Source organism: Pan troglodytes, chromosome 13 (assembly GCF_028858775.2).
Source record: "Pan troglodytes isolate AG18354 chromosome 13, NHGRI_mPanTro3-v2.0_pri, whole genome shotgun sequence".
Classification (NCBI taxonomy): domain Eukaryota; kingdom Metazoa; phylum Chordata; class Mammalia; order Primates; family Hominidae; genus Pan; species Pan troglodytes.
The window spans coordinates 141,546,567-141,568,224 of record NC_072411.2 but is presented as its reverse complement, the minus strand read 5'-3'; the positions used below and the strand labels follow the sequence as shown (position 1 = coordinate 141,568,224).

At 46.7% G+C, this 21,658-nt stretch overlaps 1 protein-coding gene across 13 annotated transcripts in view; it reads left to right on the top strand.

Annotated features, from left to right (window-relative positions):
• HDAC4 (histone deacetylase 4) overlaps positions 1–21,658 on the top strand; it is a 359,741-nt gene that overhangs the window by 28,645 nt on the left and 309,438 nt on the right. For 12 of the 13 annotated variants that reach the window (XM_054679623.2, XM_009444680.4, XM_016950850.4 and 9 more), the window contains exon 2: positions 19,984–20,224. In XM_054679623.2, the coding sequence (XP_054535598.1) occupies positions 20,203–20,224 (22 nt within the window). In that variant the 5' untranslated portion in view covers positions 19,984–20,202. Of the gene's footprint in view, positions 1–19,981; positions 20,225–21,658 lie in introns of those variants that run through there. The other variant, XM_063790960.1, reaches the window with a different exon arrangement.

The following is a 21,658-nucleotide window of genomic DNA, read 5'->3' as shown; positions in this document are numbered from 1 at the left end:
CACAGCCACGTGACGGACTCCCCCGAGACATGATATTGAATGAGAAAAGGAAGATGCTGAGAAGTCTGTAGGATACAATTTCATTTTTGGAGGCAGTGACCACCTGGTGTGTGCATGTGTACATATGTGCACATGTGTGCATTGTGAGCGTGTGTGTGTGTGTGTGTGTGTATGTGTATGGAATGGAGGGAAGTGTGGACAGCAACCACGCAAAGGTTTCCTGTTGGGTGTTTGATGGTGGAGAGAGCAGGAAAGAGAGAAAGAAGCTATTGCTCTGAACATGAAGCAGTGTGTCTGTTCTGTCGCTGTGTATAAACTGCTTGCTTGTGCGTGTTGCCACATACACTCTGTAGAGAGAGGGGACCAGAGCTCCTGGTGTACCGGGAGGCCGGGATGTGGGAGTGGGAGCTGCAGAGCAGCGTGTGGAGTGCAAGTCTTTGGGCACTCACAGAAGCGAAGCCTGTCTGTGTGTGTGTGCGCGTGTGTGCGCGGGAGCCCAGCCCAAGGAAGGACCCTGGTGGCCTTGCAAGGGAGCCAGGGACAGAGGTCACCTGTGTGTGTCTTTGTGTGGTGGTGTTACTCTTGTGGCAACAACGACTTTCGTAAATGAGAGTGCATGGCTGAGGCGTTGCTTCTTAAAGGCAGGAGTAAGGAGGAGGGCCCGGGGATGGGGAGCGGTGGGGTGAGTGGCTGGGCCCTTCCAGTGCTGGCTTGAGGGCCTTTTCTCTGGATCACAGACTCCCCGCCTGCTGCCTCGGGCAGCGGGTTCTGTTCTGGTTCTGCAGAGGAGAGTCCTGGGGCCCACTGTCCAGGAGTTCCTGAGACAGAGACCCTCAGGGAGGCTCCCCATCAGGTTCCTATGGGTTCCTGCTTCACCCTGCTGCCCTCGTTGGAGAGACCCCCAGCAGTCTGGGGCCTTGAGGATGCCTCTGGCCGAGCAGCCACCCACGCGCCCTGCCCTGGTCTGCTTTGCAGCTCTGCGGGTGCAGCTGCTCCTGTCCGCCAGCTGCTGGATGTTTGTGGGGCATTGTTGAAATCTCTGATGGATGCTGCCCCCTGCCCCTCCACGGGCTCCTCACTGTTTTGGGTCCATGCCTGTGCTATCACTTGATTCCGATTTAACAAGACAGGTGAATGAGGCAGGGCCGGATGCGCAGGCCCGGATCCTCATCTTTGTGCAAAAGCTTTGAGGAACCACAGGTAAAGGCCCGGGCCACGCCGACAGAGGCTCCAGTCTCCATCCTGCTTGTGCGGCCATGCCTGAGCCAGGTCCCCTGTGCTGTTGCCACACACGTGTGTGTGTGAGTGAGTCCGTGCGTATGTGTATTTGAGGTTATATGAGTGTATTTGTGAGTGTGAATGTGTGAGCATGAGTGTGAATGTCTGTGGGTGTGTTAAACTGAGCATGAGTGCATGTTTGCATGAATGTGATCGGGTGTGTTTAAGGTTATGTGTGTGAGCATGCATGTTTGTGTGTTTGTGTTAGTGTGTAAGTGTGAGTGCCTGGGTGTGAGTGTGCAAGTGTGATTGAATGTGTGAGTTTGAGGTTGTGTAAGTGCATGCTTGTGTTTGTATTAGTGTATAAGTGTGTTAGTATATGAGCGCATGGGTTTGAGTGTGCATGTTTGAGTGTGTTCATGATTGTGAGTTTGTGGTTATGTGAGAGTGTGTGTGAGTGTATAAGGATGTGTGTATGTGATTGTGTGAGTTTGAGGTCATGTGTCAGTGACACACGTGTTTATATGTTGGACTCCTTGTTGGAGCCTGGCCTGAGTGGACGGGGCCGTGGTGCAGGCTGGAACAGGTGTCTGCACAGACAAGGTGGCCTGAGGCGCAGGGTTCCTGCCTGGACAAAGGTGGACTCTGTCCTGGGTGATTCCCTGTCCCAGCTGGGGCCTGCCCTGTGGCTGCCAGGAGCTGAGGAGTGACTGACTCTGGGGGCGACAGGCTGTGGGAAGCCCTGTGGTGTGGACAGCAGCTGCACGTCACTTTATTGGTGGCTCCAAAGGGCAGAGGGTTAGAGCAATTGCCCTAGATGGCGGCTGTCATCGACCATCAAACTAGGAGATGAGGGGCATGTTGGTCCTTCACCTTTATGACTTATTTAGCTGCCTGTAATTCATCCCAGGAACGTTCTTAAAGTAATCATAACCATTTTGAAAAGACCCAGCATGATGCGGGGATGAGCTGTGAAGACAGGATTTCAAGCCCAAGTCCAGCGGGTGCTCAACCAGCTCCTCTGCTCGGCTCCTCCAGGCGCCGCAAGGCTGCAGGTGCACCAGCCTTTCCACCAGGTGCCTGGCCAGCACAAGAGTCCTGCTCTCCGGAGGCCGCTGTGCAGGATCAGCTCTGCACTATCTGTTGCCGTTAACCATGCAGTGCATGACCTCCTGAAAAACACCAGACATGCTTCACAGGCCCCAGGGCTGGCGAGGCAGGGGGCAGGGAGGCCTGGATTCAGGGGGGTGCTGCGGGGAGTCCAGAGTGCCCGTGCTGACTGGGTTTGGTCTGTCTCTGGGCAAATCCAGTTTTACAAGTCTGCTAAGTAGCAGTCTTTAAAACTGCATCTTGATTGGTGTGTCACCTGTCTCCTGCCTGCGAGGACCATACCTGCTTTTACTCTACCCTTTAACAGGAGAGCCCCGAGCCATGTCTTTCAGTGGGATCGAGGGAGTTGGAACATTTCAGAGCTGCGGGGTGCCTCCCTCAGCGCAGCACGTTGGACCTCTAGCACCACTCTCTGACGGTTGTTGGTGGCCCACGGCTAAGGGCTGCGTGGTTGTCTTTGCATTTTTAAACTCTGTTTTGACCCCGCAGAGTCCCTTGGGAAAGGTCGGGATGCTCCCCTCACTGACCTGCCAGTCCCGGGACACAGGCCTGCCGTCCTGTACAGGGCCCCGTGCATCTGGGCGTGCTTTTCTCTGCCTCATGAAGTGTGTCGCCAGCCACGCTGCAATCATCTGTTCTTTAAGAGAAAGAAAAGTGGAGATGACAGGATATGGCGGTCCTATGATTCTCTCCGCCCACCAGGGAGGAATGGGAAGTTCCCATCAGGGCATGGCGCCACTTTCAGTACAAGCCTTCAGGCATCTGTGCCACTTCCTTTCACACACCCTGCACTGTCCTCAGCTCCTTTAAGCTCTTCATTTCCGTTGTTTTCTATGAAAGGTGGCTACGATTCTGTGTGTTCTGCTTGAGAGAAGGTGGCCCAGGCCTGCTGAGACGTCATGGGCCGTGTCATCCAGCAACCTGGCTTCCGAGGCGCTGTGTTGAACACTTCTTGACTTCATGAGTTTATAAGTACTTCATGCCCAGCTACACCGTGTACGCGGAAATGAGAGCAGGGCTTGACCCGTCTCTTGATTATCTGCAGCAGTTTTAATTTATTTTAAAATAGAAATAGCTTTGCTTTTTACATTAAAATAAAAACGCTTTTTGTAAACAATTGCAACAATAAATAAACTTAGAAAGTAGGAGTTTAACGAACCTCTGAGTTTCGCTCACATGCCTGGGAAACCAACCGGGTTAGCAGTGGGACTGTAGCTTGGAGACATTGCAGCCCACGGGGCTGTCTCTGGGGAGCCCTGTGGCTCCCGGGCTGCCCACCCCGCCCCGGGCAGTCGGCTTGCTGCCACCAGCAGGTGTGAGCTCCAACCGTAGACATGCTCTTGGTCCAGACGTCCATTTATTGGGACCCAAAACTCAGAACTGTGGGCAGTTCAGACCTGGAAAGATGAAAGGGGACCGTCGGGGAACGGGCTGTGCTGCTGTCTTCCTTCCCACTTGTTGGCATCTGTCCAAGCCTTCCCTCCTTTCTTGGAGACTGTCACCAGATTGGGCCTGTCTGTGTCTTGTCAAACAGAGAGGATTCCTCCCTGCCGGCGAGCCTGTCCACTGCCTGTGTGTGCAGGTCCTTTGTCACCTTCCAGCAGCTTCCCTGGGGTCACCAGGGGAGTGGTGTGCCACCCGTGGGGTTGGCATTCACGTCTCCCCAGGTGAGGGCTCTCTGACAGCTGTGAATAATCACAGCAGCAGGTACCAGGATTGTCTGCGGGTTCCCATCTGCAGGGCAGCCTCAGCTGCCGATGCCGACCTTGATGGTTTTGAGTAGAGTTGGGGAGGAACTTGGGCTATCACCTGGAATCAAAGCACCTTTATTTACTGCTTTGATCCGAAAGAACTCAACACTTAGGAGGGTCCACTCCAGCAGTGATAAGCACCTCACCTGCAGAACAGGGAGGGCTGCCTGCCCAGGTCTCCCACCTCACCTGGGCAGGAGAGGCACCTGCAGCTTGAGACAGGCACGGAGAGGACGGTCCTGACCACTGGGGAGTGTCTGTGTCTGGAGGAAACAGCCTGTGCCCCTCTCCTCAGGACGGAGGCCCTTCACTTGTACCCCCCTGTTATCCCCCAATGGAGAAGGAAGTGGGTGGGCGGCTGGGACACGTCAGTTTCCAGTTTTTCTTGCTTGGCACCCTGTCAATCTTGAGTTTGTTTCAAGAAGCTGTTCTGCTTCCTTGATGAGACCCCCTCCACGTGAAGAAAGGTGAAGTGCAGCAGCGCCAGCCACACAAGATGGTACTGTGCTTTGGACGGTGCATTTCAGGGTCTTCTCATCGCCCCCTTTGCTAGTCCCCGAATTCCTCACAGCCAAGTTCTTGTGTCTCTGCGGGCCCCACATCCCTCACATCTGACATTCAGGGCCCTCCTGTGTCTCCGAAGGAAGAGGGTTGGAACACACCTGCAGAGCCACAGTTCTCAAACTCAGGAGCCCTTCACACTCCTGCAAATTAGCATGGACTCCAAAGAGCTTTAGCTTCAATGATTGAGATGCACAGGCTGACTGTCGTTCTGACATGCTTGGGACCAGAAGTGTTCAGGCTCTCAGAGTTTTTGGATTTTGAAGTATTTGCGTATACATAATGAGATATCTTGGGGATTGGACCTGAGTCTAAACATGAAATTTATTTATTTATTTATTTATTTATTTATTTATTTATTTTGAGATGGAGTCTTACTCTGTCGCCCAGGCTGGAGTGCAGTGGCATGGTCTCGGCTCACTGCCACCTCCGCCTCCCAGGTTTAAGCGATTCTACTGCCTCAGCCTCCCTCCCGAGTAGCTGGAATTACAGACATACACCACCATGACTGGCTAGTTTTTGTATTTTTAGTAGAGATGGGGTGTCACCATGTTGGCCAGGCTTACCTCAGGTGATCCACCGGCCTCAGCCTGCCGAAGTGCTGGGATTAGTGTGAGCCACCACACCCAGCCTAAACATGAAATTTATTTTTCATGTTCACCTTATACATATAACGTGAAGGTAATTTCATATAGTATTTTTAATAATTTTGTTCGCCAAACAGTTTTGACTGTGACCCATCACGTGAGGTCAGGTATGGAATTTTCCACTTGGGTTTTCATGTTGGTGCTCAGAAAATTTCAGATTTTGGAGCATTTTGGTTTGTGGATTCTTAAATTAGGGATGCTCAACCTGTATTGGTATTTATTGTATTAGAAACTAACACGCATCTAAAAAATGTGCTTACTCATTTGAAACTAAATAAACCCATTACATGTTAAATAGATAGGTAACATTTTTAATGAAAAATAACCGTTCGGTAAAACAAAGCGTCGTGAGAAGAGAGGCATCATTTTACCCTTTGCCAGTCTATGGAAGGTCTGGCTTAACGGCGACAGTATTTCTGCTTCTCACACTGGCTCTCGTTCAGTCCATATCCACTGTACCCCTGTGAGAGAAGGGCACATGACATTTTTCTATTATGAACAAAAATTTGACTTCACACACCCCTTGTAAAGGTCTCGGGGACCCTCTGGGACCCCAGATGGCATTATGAGGACCGCTGTTTTAGAAACGGGTTTCTGTGTGGCTGGGGGCCTGGGGGCTGATCACTTATTTGGCCGATAGGGTCTTTTGTCAAAGGGTTGTTTTCCATCCGCAAGTGCCTGTCAGTGACGGAGGCTTTCAGGCATGTTGTTGGTGAAGCTCAATTCAGGCCCGTTGTTGGTGAAGCTACGCGTGCTTGGGTGCATGGTGGTTATGGTGGAAGAGATCTTTCCTTACTTAGTCTGGTACTGACATAAGGTTCTGGGGCTGTTTGTCACCTGCCCCGGGGGTGCCCTGCGTAGGGCAGGGATAAGTCATGTTTTCCTTCGTGGGGTTGCAGCCATCTGCCTGGGACCCCACTGGCCTTTTGCTCTCTCAGAGGGTTCATGGCAGTTGGTGTTAAATGATCCATTGAGCCCAGCGTTTCACACCGTAAGTCAAATCCCTGGGCCTCCTGTGTGTCTGTCTGAATCTTTTTCTCTGAAATTCTTTTATTTCACAGCGAACGGAAACAAGTCTTGTTTTATCTGGATGCCTTCTGCATTTGGACTCTTCATCTCCAGAGTTTATTTTACCAATAAGTTTGTACATGCTAGAGATCATAGGCCAGAATGTGGATCTTTATCCACTCTTACGCCTATGCAGACTGGCAATAAACACACCTAGGCATCTGCAAAAGGGCCTCAGTGCTGACATCTCTTTTCCTCCATGGAGAAAGTTCAGTGCTGACGTCTGTTTTCCTCCATGGAGAAAGCTGATGCTCTGTTGCTGCTAACGGACAATTATTCTTGTGTGTTCATCTGTGTGTCTGTGTCCGCCAGTGCCACACGCGTGACCCTGACGACCCTGCTCTGTGCATGCATGTTTGTGTGTGTCCACCAGTGCCACACGTGTGACCCTGATGACCCTGCTCTGTGCATGCATGTTTTTGTGTGTCCGCCAGTGCCACACGCGTGACCCTGACGACCCTGTTCTGTGCATGCGTGTTTGTGTGTGTCCGCCAGTGCCACACGCGTGACCCTGACGACCCTGCTCTGTGCATGCGTGTTTGTGTGTGTCCGCCAGTGCCACATGCATGACCCTGACAACCCTGCTGTGTGCATGCATGTCTGTGTGTGTCACATAGTGCCACGCCAGTGACCCTGACGACCCTGGTCTGTGCCTGCGTGTCTGCGTGTGTCCCCCAGTGCCACGTGCGTGACCCTGACGACCTTGGTCTGTGCATGCGTGTCTGTGTGTCCCCTGGTGCCACACACATGACCCTGACAACCCTGGCTTGTGTGTGCATGTCTGTGCATGTCCCTCGGTGCCACATGCATGACCCTGATGACCCTGGCCTGTGCAAGTGTGTCTGTGTGTGTCCCCTGGTGCCCCATGCATGGCTCTGAAGACCTAGCCTTGCTGGCTCCCATGGCCCTTCCTCTTTATCCTCTTGGTATCTGATCTTCCGAACGTTCCAGAATGAGAGGGTGGGGGAATCAGAGCCTCAGATGGAATGGTGGCCTCAGCTCAGCAGAGCCTGTTTTGGCCTTGTTCAGCATAAGCCTGTGGATTGTGTGAAATGCTTCCTATTTTATTCCCGTTACAGCACAGTGAAATGGAATTTTATTACTTTCAAGTGTAGAGTCCATTATGAAGCTAAAGTATAAATCTGTCCCAACAAATTATGGAGGAAAAATATCTGAAGTCTTGCGCCATGTGGCCACGTATCATAAAATGACACTCTTATAAAACACAATAGCCAGACCTTACACTCCACATTTCACTAAGGAAAACAGTGCTTATTAAACTCACTGTATAGACAGGAGTCAGAAATGTCATATAGCAACAGTTTGCTTTCTAAAGCTTAAAATTTATTTCAATTTTAATTACCCTAAATTCAAATTAAGTTAATCATTTAATTACACAAATTAAAAAATGATTTCATATATATTTTGTCTGACAAACCTGACTTAGTACCTCTTTGGGAATTCCCTGTTTTTTCTCCATTTAAAATCTGCACCCTGTGTTTGCACCCTCGTGGGTTCTGAAAGAATTCTTTTCCGTTTCTGTGAGGTTTCTTTTAAGAGGAGTAGTATGGTGACGATTTCTCCTACATGTACTGATTGTAAGAAATGGTGGCAAGAACTATAAAATACTTCCTCACTGTCCGGAAAGTCCAGGTAAGATCGTGCAAGCTGCATGGACCAGTCAGATCGGTATTATTTGGATCTTTCTTGGTGCAAGATGGCTTTGAGTCATTGGTCTGCACCAGTTTTTTATTGAATTATAAAATATATGAGAAAAGTACACAAGCCAGGAGGGATATGCGGGTGCTGACTTTCTGCAAGTGAAGGCTCTGCCTCCTCTTCCACGGATCAAGGAGCAGGTGTTCCCCCCGCCACCGCTCCCTTGTTCTTCCTTCAGTGGCCGTCCCCCACCCCTCCCAGGGGAACCTGTCTGGACGTCTCCCACCTCGGATTAGTGTTGCCTGTTTTCACATTTTATGCACATGGAGCCCTACAGTAGGCGCTGCTGTGTGTGTCTGCTTTTTCTCAGCATGATGTTTCTGTGATTTATCTGTGTCACTGCATATAGGTGTAGTTTGTTTATTTTTACTGCTGTATGGTGTTCTGTGGTATGATGACATCACAAGGTATTTATTCGTGCAGCTGTTGGCACGTTTGGGAGGTTTCTGGTTTTTGACTGTTACAGATAATGCTGCTGTGTCTTCGTAGATGTCTTTCTGTTGGGTAGATGCCTCGGGCTGGCATTGCTGGGGCATGGCACTTGTGTGGCTGTAGTACCTGCCACCGAGGGGTTTCCCACAGGGTGTGTGCCGTTCACTGTTTCGTGACCTCGTGTGTGAGTGCCGGCCAGCCACATCCTTACCAACACATGGTATCCTTTCGTTTACAGATTTTAGCCATTTTGGTGGGTATGGAGGGTTCCGTTGTAGCTTTATCGCGTTTCCCTGCAGTCACACATGCGCGGGACCTTGTGTGTGTTGATTGACCACTTGGAATCCTGTCTTGTAAAGTACCTGTTGATGTGTTTTGCTTATTTTTCATTCAGGTTGTCTGCCTTTTTCTTAGTGATTTGTAAGAATTATTTATACATTTTGAATATCCGTCCCTTGCTGGGTGTATGTGTGGCAGGGTCTCTTCTATTTTGTGGCTTGCCTTTTCCCTCTTCTGCATCTTTTCATAAATGAATGTTCTTAATTTGAGTGCAGCACAATTTATCATTTTCTTTCCTTCATGGTCAGTACCTTTTTAACATCTGTCTATCTTTGCCCACCTGAAGATATTTTTTGTTGTTGTCTTTTAGACCAGGCCTCATTGCTTACCTTTAATATTTAGGTCTGTGATCCAGCTCATACTAATTTCCATCATGGCGGGCTGTATGGGCTGCGGTTCATTTAGCATCAAAGAGCAGTTGACACAAGCACTGCATATTGAAAAGACCCTGTTTTCCCTATGGATTTGGGGTGGAATCCTCACAATAATCAGATGACTCTGTGTTGGTCTCATTCTAGCATATTCTCCTTGGTTTACTTTAATTACACAAGTTTAGAAGAAGTCTTGATATTTGGTAGTGTGAGTCCCCCAAGCTTGTTTCTCTTCCAGATTGCTATTTCAGGTTCTTTGTGCTTCCATTTAAAATGTAAAATTGTCAGTTTTCAAAAAAATTCCGCTGGGATTTTGATTGCGATTGCATTGACTGCCGATTACTTTGCAAAACATTGACATCTGAATCTCATTGGGGTTTCCGGTCCATGCACATGGTATATTCCTCCTTGTATTGAGATCTCTAATTTCACTTATGTTTTATAGTTTTCTATGTAGAATTCTTCTACGTCTCTTGATAGATTTAGTCCTGTATATTTGCCAATATTGTATGCTATTATAAATGTTATCTTATTTTCAAAGCTTATTTTGTATTTGTTTATTGCCACTGTATAGAAATACAATAGCTTTTGATTTTGGTACATTATTGACCTTTTACTCAGCAATCCTGTAAAATTCACTTAGTTATTTTAATAATTATTGGTAGATTGTTTTGAGTTTTCTGTGTATACACTATATCATCTGTGAATAGTGACATTTTCCTTTCTAATCTTTTTGCTTTCTTTTCTTTTCTTGCCTTACTGCCCTGGCTAGGATCTCTGCCAGGGTGTTGAGTGGAAATGATGAGAGTGGGCATCCTGGCCTCACTCCCTGTTTGGGGAAGGCTCTCTGTTGCCCAGGAGATGATGTGTATTTGGCGTTCTGGACTGGGTTCTGCAGGCTGCTCTCCTTCGTGTGACTCTGGGTTCTCCTTTTGGTTCACTAGCACTGGCTGTTCCGTCACCAGCATGGCAGGCTGAGGCCGTGGTGGGCACTTTGAGCCATAGTCACTGCCCATGAAATGGGGTGGGGAGGGTGTGTGGTAAGGGACAAAACTGGCCCTCTCCACACTGTCACATTTCTTTGTGGTAGCTTGGTAAGATTTTTTAGAAGAATGTTCTCTGATGGATTTATAGCTTCTAAGACTTTTGCTCTTTGGAAGGTTTATGGCTTATTCCATGAAATTAAGTCAACCAAAATTTCAAAATTTCCAAGCTGCGGGAGGAGGAACCATAGGTAACCTTAGATTCCAAGTGTTTGGTGAAGGAAATACACCCACACTTAAGCGTTAGTGATGCATTTGCTTTCATTGATTCTGTGTGGAGCAGAAATGAAAAGAGAGAGATGTCTTTATGTAAACAGATGCCCAGTGTCGGAAACTGCCCACTTGGCAGAGTGACCATGGCTGTCTTGCTAAAGGTGCTTGTAAATTAAAATCACAGGCTCTGTGGCTCAATGTGGACTTCTAGTGCATCTGCTAAGTTAGGGGAAAATACATCATAAAAGGCATTGTGTTTGAAAGTTGTAATATGTCCACATTCGTCTATTATTTATTAGAATGTATTTTAGTTAGGGATGTACAGATACACATTTCAAACGTCCTTCAGAAACAAATGGATCCTTGAGATCTTAGTAGCATGTGCTTTCCATGTGTTTTCTTAGAAAAGTGATCATCCTAGTTCTCTAATCTGGTTAGTGAAGTATCATTAGACACATACATCAAGATAAAAAGAACTAGATCATGCTTAAGTCTTATTAAACCATTTAATTTCTAGTACGTTTTTATGTTGTGAGTGTTGTGTTGGGTTGTTCAAAGACACACCACCTAAGGGGAAGGTGACGGAATGGGCAGAAAGAAGAGAGGTGTATCAGGCAGAGAGCTGACTGATGGGTTCTCATCCCATATCCAATAGAAAAGACTCTGCTTTCCTCGTGGGCTCCAGATAGCGCTGCTTTCTTTATGAGGGGTTCCATTTAGTTTGCAGCTGTAGAATCGTTTGTTCTTAACTCCATAATTTTTCTCTTCTCTGCCTGTGATCTTCATGAGGGAATGTGAAGTTTTTCTTTTAACCCAGATATTCTGAGGGCCAACAGCAGTTCCCTGCATTGTGTGTGACTCTGGCTTTCTCATGGCAGCCCTCTGCAGGCTCTCTGAGGCGTTGGGAGTCCTGAGGCTTAAAGTACCACAAACTTGTGAATTTCTGGAATCTTTGATATCAGATCCTTAAAACTTAACTCTAGCCCCCAGAAGGCAGAAAACGGTTTCTTTTGCAATTTGCTTTCAGCTTCAGCCCCCTGTGAGGTAGTTTCTGAGGGGAATCCAGGAAGACCTTAAAAACGTTCATTCAGTTCACAGTTTTGTTGTGTGCCTACTGTGTGCCTTGGGCCAGGGGTGCAGCAGGAGGTCACATTCCAGCCAGGGGCAGGCAGAGGGGCCGACAGATAATGAGAAAACAAACAACTACTTAATGTCAACATAGAATGAAATATCAGAAAAAGGAAAGAACTTGGAAGGGCAAGAAAGTAGGGTGACAGGAATGAGCGTCTGGGGTGGGGCGATCAGGAGCAGTTTCTGGGAGGTGGGACGTGGGTGTGGAGGTGGAGAGAGAGGTGCCTTTCCTGCGCTTACCTGCAGCCTCTAAGCCGTCTGGAGAACTTCCATTTCCCAGACAGCGTTGGCCCCAGAACCTTTTTCCTACAGCACACCAGGGATGCCGATGAACTCCAACACAGTACTTCTATGGGGAGAAAAGAATCAGGCTCAGGGGTGATAAGGAACTGGTCCAGGGTGAGAGAACACACTGGGGTAGTGCTGGGGCCAGGTGGAGCTCGGGTGTCCCCGCTCCCTGTCTAGTACTCTTTCCCAAGGGACCAGGTGGAGCTCGGGCGTCCCCGCTCCCTGTCTAGTGCTCTTTCCCAAGGGACCAGGTGGAGCTCAGGTGTCCCCGCTCCCTGTCTAGTACTCTTTCCCAAGGGACCAGGTGGAGCTCGGGTGCCCCCGCTTCCTATCTAGTACTTTTTTCCAAGCCAGAGTCCGGGGGTGCGAAGAGATACATGTCCCCGTTTGCTCTCAGTAGAACTTGCAGCCAGGCACGGGGCAGGTGCTCATCAGATAAGCCAGCACATGGGTCACAACAGACCCAGCCAGAGCCAGAACAGCATGGGGTCCTGCTGCAGGAAGGCAGGGTGCCTGGGCAGACCCTGAAGGTCCTGTCTGTGGCTGTTGGAGCTACTTTTTTAGCCCAACTGAGCATCATGGCTGCTGACTCAGTCTCCCCAGCTGTGACACGGGGGCTGGGGTCTCCGGGTCCCCTTGCGGCTGTCTGTGGCATCTGTCTGCCTTGTCCTATTTCCCCCTCTGGTAATGATTCTTTAGTTTTCCTTCGAGGAATGACCCTCATTCCCATTGGTCTCACCTTGGCGGCGCTGCCTGTCAGGGTGTCCTGGCCTCCCTGGTCAAGGGGTGTGGCTCAGCGCAGGCCATCAGGTGTGGTTGGACAGTGTTCTGGAGGGACTCGCCGTTAATTCCTGCCTCTGGGTCCCTCCACCTGCTTTGCCAGCTACCCCGTTCACTACCAGGAGCTTCCTCTGTTTGCCTAGATTATCCAAAGTCAGTTTTCTATTGCTTGCAACCATGAACTCCTAACAGGTGTACCTTGAGTCTAGCATGCCTGCTCTGTGAAACCTGAATTCTCACTTCCTTTGGCTCAAGCACTCTGTGTTCTCGCCGGTTTCCAGAAAGAAGGGTTCATAGACTGTGGGCATTGATATTCTGTCCAGCAGGTTCTGGAGCTGGCTTCTTAGCCTCCTCATGTCAGAGCCACTCGTCTACAGATTCCCGAGTCTTCTGCTTCCTCTCTAAATCGCAGCTCCCACTGGCTTCCTCCCAGGAGGCTGTGGCCAGTCTTCTGCTTCTCTAAATCACAGCTCCCACTGGCTTCCTCCCAGGAGGCTGTGGGTGGGCCCTGGTGACCTGGCTCTCAGTGAGCCTTCACCAGAGGCACCAGGGAACGACCATTTCTGGCTGAAAAGGTGACCCGAAGGCTGAGTATGTGACCGAGTGGAGGGGCATGTTCTCCATGCACTCCCCAGTAGCTGGAGCCCCCACCCCCCAGCTCTGGGAAGGGGTCCCCACCCAAGCTGCTTCTGTCATCTCGGCCTGTCCTAGACCCGACCCCAGGTCCTCTGTCCTGCTCAGAAGCCTTCAGTGGCTTCTGCTTCCCTCAGCGCAGAGGACACAAGATTCTGAGAAGCCCTCTTGTTCATGACACAGCCGGATTCTGGCCACATCATGTGAAACATGTTTCCCATTAGCTTGGCTGTGCATGTAAAAGTGAGGAGGAACTCACATGGTAATAGGGTTACATGGGTATATGCATTTTCAAAATGGTGCCATTACCTTTCGGACGTTTCAGTGTAGGTGGAAGGAGGTACCGATGCAGCGTGAATGCCAGGGTGTTGGCCGGCGTTGAAGCTAGATGCTGTGGGCTGTCACACAGTTCTCTTTACTTTGTATATGTTTGAAGTTTTCATAATATAAAAGCTTTGTTTTTAAAGAGAAATTCATGTTAAAACCTGTGAAATCTTAAATTGCAAATATCAATATGAAAACACCTTTTTTTTACTTAAAATATTTGTACTTTTTACATATCCAAAAAATAAACAAATGACTAAAACCAACCAGTATGTGGGGAACCCAACATGAAATACATATGCTAACCAAGGAATTTAACTCTCTTACAAATGCACTCACCTGATAACTTTGGAAACGAGCATCTTACCTGGATACAGTAAGGCTGAGAACAAGGAGAATCGTGTATAAATGGTGGTCTTGTGAATGTGTTTCTCATGGGTAGAGGTTAGCGATTCTGAAATGACTTTGTGTGTGTACCGGAATTAAACAAATGAGAAAAGATACTGTAGATAATAGGAACCAGGTTTCCCACTGTTAGAAAGATATTTAATAAAAACAAGGAAAGAGGAAGACTAAAATACACCTTGTGATGTTGGGATCTGAGGTCTCAGTATAGACTCATGATTGTTCAAGTGTAAACTCATACAGAGATACTGAGGTGTGAGTGAGTCCCTACGCGCGCTGCCTGCTGAGAGGGCCCTGCACGCTCTGTCGCCCAGCAGCAGTGAGCACACCTAGCACTAGATTGGGTCTGAACACAGTTCTCCCAAACATGGATCCAGGGTTCCCTGGAGAAGCCGTTGATTCCGGGACTGTGACAGGGACATCTTGTAAAATCAGAAAGTAAGCAAATGCTCAAAAACAAACAAACGAAAGACTGGATTGGAGGCTTGCCAGAAAAACCTAAGAGCTGGTTTGCAGGAGCTCCCGACGGCCGGCGCTTTAGCGCCAACACCAATGGTGGCGATATGGGACTAATAACACAGCGGATAACGTAACTATCTGTGAGTCCACACGAACGGAAGTAGATTACTGAGTCACTGGAAAGATGGAGCAGTGAAAGCTCATCCTTGCCTTGGAATTCTAAGTAATAAGTGCAGCAAAAAGGAGGCGATTTGGATGTCACCACTAGGCAAACATCATGACAGTGAGTGTCACAGCCCGGCTGCCCTGATGGATCCAGGCCCACGAAGACGTGTGTTGATATGTGTCTCTCTCGAGTGAGCTTCGGTAGCTTGGGCTTTTCAAGGCACTTGTTTATTTCATCTAAGTTGTCAAATTTATTGGCATAAAGTTTTTCATAATATTCCCCATTGTCCTTTTAATATTTGTGCAATCTGTAGTTAATTCCACTCTGATTTTTTTTTTTTTTTTTTTTTTTTGGAACAGAGGCTTGCTCTGTCACCCAGGCTGGGGTACAGTGGCGTGATTTTGGCTCACTGCAGCCTTGACCTCCCGGGTTCAAGTGATCCTCCCACCTCAGCCTCCCGAGTAGCTGGGACTACAGGCATGCACCACCATGCCCAGCTTATTTTTTTTTTTATTTTTTTGTCGAGACAGGGTTTCACAATGTTGCCCAGGCTGCTCTCGAACTCCTGAGCTCAAGCAATCCCCCCACCTCGGTCTCCCAAAGTGCTACGATTACAGGTGTGAGCCACCACACCTGGCCCCCTCTCATTCTCGATATTGTTAATCTTTGTCTTTTCTCTTTATCAGCTCTGCTAGAAGTTTTATAGTCTCAAAGAATCAGCTTTTAGTTTCATTGATTTTTCTCTGTTCTGTTGTCTTCTGTTACTGTTTTTTTTTTTTCTTCTTATTTTGAGTTTAATTTGTTCTTTTTCTAATTTTTTAAGGTGAAACCTAAGGTCATTGAATTGAGGCCTTCTTTTCTAATACAGGCATTTGGTACTTATGTTTCCTCCTAAGCACTGCAGATTTTTATGTTGTATTTTCATTCGTTTCAAAATGCTTTCTAACTTCTTTTAAATTTTTTCTTTGATTCATGATGTGTTAGTTTGCAAATACTTAGGATTTTCAAATATCTTTGTTATTGACTTCTAATTTAATTTCAGTTTTGTCAGTGAACATACTTTGTATGACTTGACTTGTCCTTTTGAATTCGAGACTGGTTTTATGGCCCAGAAGATGTTCTATCTTGGTAAATGTTCTGTGTGTGTTTTTAAAAAAGAACGTGAATAACGTGTATTCAGCCGTTGTTTATGGAGTGTTCCATGAATGTCATTTTGGTCAAGTTGGGTGGTAGTGGTCAGGTCTTCTCTGTTCTTATTTTCTGTCTACTTGTTCTAACAGTTACTAAGAGCAGGGTGTGAAAATTCCCAGTTATAATTGTAGATTTGTCCATTTCTTCTTATGCTTTTATTATTTTATATTATTATTTTATTTTATACCTTGTGATGTTGGGATCTGAGGTCTCGGTATAGACTCATGATTGTTGAAATGTAAACTCATATGGAAATATCGTGGTGTGAATGAATACCTATGCACACTGCTTGCATCAAGTATGAAGCCCTGCCAACAGGTGCATAAATGTTTAGGACTGTGTGCCCACTTGATGAACCAACCCCTTTATCATTATGAAGTGGTCTTCTGTATTGCTGGTAGTATTCTTTCTTTAAATTTTACTTCGATATACATATAACCATTACAGCTTTCTTTTGATTAGTTATGTGATATACATTTGTCCATCTTTTAATCTATTTCTATATTTTAAATATAACAAGATAGATTTCTTGTAGGCAGCACATAGCTGGGTGTATAGTGCTTGGGGAAGATTGACTGTACGTTATAAAACACAGAGCCTCCTCTCTCCAAAAGCTTTTTAGTCCCTCCTCACACTATTCCTCTTTATACTCTGAGAAAGTAGGGTCTCGCTTTTTTATCCAGTCTGACAACCCCTGCCCTTTAAATGGGGTGTTGAGACAGTTTGATATGCTCACTGATATAGTTGGGCTTGGCTGTCTCCAATTCTGTAACTTAGATGCTTTAATTCTTCCTTTTACTGTTCCATCAAACTGCTTTCACCTTTTTAAAAGGTAAATTTCTATGTTTACTGGACTTTTCATTGATCAGGACTATTATATATATATATTTAAAACTATGTGATGTTTTTCTTCATGTAATGTAATGTTCTCTGTGTAATGTTTTTGTAATGCCTTGGTGATGAAATAGCATAGTTTTGAATAGTCTACTGCAACTTTTCTTTTTTCTAAGATAAGCCCTTGTGTTTTTAGTATACAGTTTTGCAAGAGCGTGAGGTTCTTCCAGAACATTTCTATTATAGTGAAAATGCCTGTGCTCTATTGAATCTGCAGTTGGGAGAAGAATCCGTTTCTAGCTGTCAGCACTATGTTAGGTGAAACCTTGCTAGACACTGGACATTTGGCTAGGAACCGTGCATGTCAGCTTGCCAGAATTATAGCTTTGAGAAGCATAATTGACCAGTATTAAAGTGAACACAGAACAGGGTAGGAGTGAGCACACATAGCCTCTTGGCAGTCCTCAGGTCTGGACTAGAGCTTATTCCTATTTGAAGATAAATAAACAGAAACAAACCTCACCTTTGGACCTGTCAAAAAAAGGGTATCCCAGAATGTATGGAAGAGGGAAATACCCTGAAGTGCAGAAGAATATGCCTCTGAAAATGAAATTAAATCAGGAAAAAATATTTTCAAAAGGCTTTGGCTAGAAGAATACCTGGCTCAACAAAGAGAAGCAGAAGGTGATGTATGAGGAGGGACTAGGCCGAGTGAGAAGATGATGAGATGAGTTTAAAGGGAAGTGGTTGAGAACAAAGAGTTCATGGCTTAGTTAAAATCTGTATTTGAAGCCATAAGGAATAAAATGGATATTGTGGAAAATAGCAGCAGTGAAGTGAAGAACATACTTGAGAGGCTGCCTGGGAATGCAGAATAAACAACAGATGTGTCACCGGTGAAAGAGGCCAGATCTGATGGGGAGACTTCAGCCAAATAGCATAGGAACTCTGAAGAAGCCAGAACAAGTTTAACAAAAATAATAATCAATGACATAATTGAAGAACATTTTCCTGAGCAGAAAGAAGACCTATATTTGTTGAAAGAGTCATGTTTTGAACAAAATAAAAGACTCTTACTTATGTATCTTCTGACAACGTTTTTGAATTTTAAGATTCAAGAAAAAAATGCCAGTAGATTCCAGGCAGAAGAAAATGGTAACAACCACAACATCAAGACTCGGCCCCCAAAGTTTTACCTGGAAAGAAGCTGTAATTGAGCTGGACTTAAACTTCCCTACAATGTTGAGGGGGGAATGACATCCAAAGATTTTGAGGGGGGCATATTTGTGATCTAAGATTTTTATACCCAGCTGAGATGTGTTTTTTTGTGTGAAGGATACTGTCATCTGAGATTTGTGAGGGTTTGAAAAATATGCCATCTACATTCCCTTCAAGAAAATGTCTCTTTCTGACCAAGAGATGAATAAACATTCTGACCCTGAAGACAAATAAGTCATTGTCATTCCTAAGGAGATAACCAGATACAGAACAACAGTCATGAAGATATTAATCAGAGTTGTAGATACAATGAACATAAAATTGGAAAGCATCTAGATAGCCAGCCTTGGGGGCGGGGGTGATTCTTTACATGATGAACTGGTTAGAGTTCTTTGGTTATAAGCAATTGGCAAAAAAAAAAAAAAAAAAAAAAAAAAAATTTCTAGACTAATTAAATCAAGAAAAGGAATTGGTCACACTTTTAAAGAAAGATGAACACAGAAGCCTCTGAAAGCACTTGAGCTGGGATCAGCCAGGGACTCTCAGTGGTAGGAGTACTGAGACTTGTCTCTTTTGGGTTCATCTAGTGACTGATCTATTGAAGAGGCAGGCCTTGGAAAGAGAACTTGATGAGCTCAGCTGGTGCCACATGCCACTCTTTGGCCCGACACTTCCCTGGGAGCAGCAGGCTCATCCGAAGCTCCTGAAGTGGGGCGGGGCAGCTGTCTATCCACACATGGAATAGGAAACAGCCCTTCAAAACGAAGCTTACCAGGTATTGTTAATGCCATTGGAAAATGCCTGGCTGTAATATCAGCACAGAGAACGTGATAGACAGCTGTATCACTAGAGGTTCGTATGGGCAAAAGGCAAAGAAAAACAACGGCAAGGAAGCATGTCAGAATGTTACCAAGGGCTTGTCTCTGTGTGATGGCATCATGGATGACTTTTTAAATACTTAACCTGTGATGCGCATGTATTGCTTTTATAAGCAGAAAATGAAAACCTGAGAAAATGGTCATTACGAAGACAGAAACATGAGAGAACTATTTTAGGTTATCATGTTACGTGAGGAATGCGGACTTTAGAATTAAATTCTGTGATTACACAGACATTGTGACTACGAATGTCTATGGATCCAGGGTGATGCAAGCGTGCAGTAATGACATTTTGTGGTGGGAATGTGCTGAAAGTGATTTTTCTTTTAAAACATTTTATTTCATATTTATTTTGTAAGCTAATATGACAGAATAAATTTATATTAGTTGGAAGATACTCTGCTTCCTTTCAAAAGCCTAATGTTGGGGAAACTTCTGGAAGGGGTAAGGAAGGTGTCTCTAGATCAGATATTTTGAACCAGGGGATGATATTGTCCCCCAGAGGACCTTTGGCACTCCCTGGAGACATTCTTGGTTGTCATGACCTGGAAGATGCTGCTGGCGTCTGGTGTGTGGAGGCCCAGGATCCTGCTAAATATCTTATAATGTGTATGGCAGCCCTACACCCCAACACCTAAATACGCAAACCAAAATCCCAGTGGTCCTGAGGCTGAGAAACCCTGCTCTCTGGAGACATTTTTACATGTCTGTGATTTACTAACAAAAATCCCGCTGCTCGTATTTGTAGAAATGATTCCGTCGAACTGTTCTATCTGTCCTTGGTCAGAACAAGGATAAAGAAGGAAGTTGGTGGGGCGTGGTGGCTCAAGCCTGTAATCCCAGCACTTTGGGAGGCTGAGGTGGGTGGATCACTTGAGGTCAGGAGTTTGAGACCAGCCTGGCCAACATGGCAAAACCCCGTTTCTACTAAAAATACAAAAATTAGCTGTGCCTGGTGGCATGCACCTGTGTTCCCAGCTACTCGGGAGGCTGAGGCAGGAGAACTGCTTGAACCCAGGGTAGCAGGGGTGGTGGAGGTTGCAGTGAGCCCAGGTCGTGCCACCACACTCCAGCCTGGGCGATAGAGCAAGATTCTGTCTCCAAAAAAAAAAAGGAAGTCATCATTTCCCTAGTTGGATGTTGTTTTCCAGATCGGAACTTCCATGTTGTAACTCCAGTCTCTTTTCTCCTTCTGACCTTGCAGGTTCATCTGCAGAAGCCAGCGGACGCCTCTGTTCTCCTTGTGGGTTACCTGGCTCATGAGACCTTGCCGGCGAGGCTCGGCGCTTGAACGTCTGTGACCCAGCCCTCACCGTCCCGGTACTTGTATGTGTTGGTGGGAGTTTGGAGCTCGTTGGAGCTATCGTTTCCGTGGAAATTTTGAGCCATTTCGAATCACTTAAAGGAGTGGACATTGCTAGCAATGAGCTCCCAAAGCCATCCAGGTAAGGCCGGGTCCTTTCTTCTCTGGGCACACAGCGGGGCTTTCTTTGCCCAAAGTAGAAGTTCTTGTGACTGCAGCTTGCTTTCTGGATTCGAGACTTTTGTTTTTCTTGATAGTGGTCACTGTTGGTTTTTGACAGCACAAAGTGCAAAATGGATGGTTTATTCTTCCTCTTGGTGAAAGAAGAATGATAAAACCTGTGAGGATGTGGAGTCAAGTCTGCGACCCCGGTTTGCAGGCGGACTTGAGAGGCACACAGGTTTCCTCGATGCTCTTTGACAAGGGTGATGTTGAAAGGTCAGGTTGTGATGTGGAGAGCTGGTTTCTTGCCCAGTGTCTTTGTTGTTTCATGAGGGGTTGTGTGAGGGGTGGGAGTGCTCCTCCAACTGGGCGTCTGGGCTGTCTGGGAAGAAGCTCATGTTCCCACTGAGGTCGTGGCCACAGTTGCTCCTGGTGTTTGAGTGCCTCTGTGAGGGGCTGCACTAAGCATTTTACAAGCATTTAGTACAGCCCCAGATCATCTCAGGCCTGGAGGGAAGAAGTAATTTGCCTGAGGTCACAGAGCTGGTACGTGGGGGACCCACATGATTGGGAAGCAAGCTTGTCCTGCTCTGAGCTTCAGAAGCATGTCATGGGCCCATCCATTTACGACTTCACACTTTCTGTCCTTGGAAAGTCACCGAGAGCGTGCGCCATAATGAAACCTCAAGGCCTGCCGCCGACCTGCCTGAGTGTGGGGCTCCTGCAGAGCCAGTCCTGTGCTGCCCAGCTTCCTGCCACTTCCAGCGCACCGTGGCCTTCAAGGGCACTTAGCCATCGACTTCTGTCTTGCATCCACATGAGAGAGAAGACGGTGGCCACTGGACAGACGCTTGGACAGGCACCTGAGGCTCTGTTAGCCTTGGCTCTGGGTCCTGCTCCTTAGAGCAGAGGCAGAGAGGCTCAGGGTCTGTCTCGGTCACTCTCTTTGAGATTGCCTGGAACGCTTACACACATCTTTCCCTGGGTGGAATCGTCTTTGTCTGAAAATTCCAGAGGGCAAGATTCCAGGTTTTTTTAGATATGAAAGTTTTATTGAGTTAAATTGTTTATGTATTGACTGATGTAAAGAAATGGTTTATGATCATTCCAAGACAAAATTAAGCGCTATGGCTCAAAGTGTCTAAATAGACATTGAATGGAGCTGGCTCTCTCCCTCCTACACTGGGCTGCTGTTGGGTGAGAGTGTATCTTTTTTCTGTGTCTAAACATAGTGTGATGTGTGTGAGCATTTTCATAGAGTATAATTCTATAGGCAGGGCCCTGTGTTTTACATTCTGTCCATTTTAATGTGTTATAAGCATCTTTTGGTATCAGTATGTGTGCAAATATAACTTGCTCTTTTGATACCTTGCGAATGGATATTTATGTGGTTGTAGCAGTGTTTATACCAATT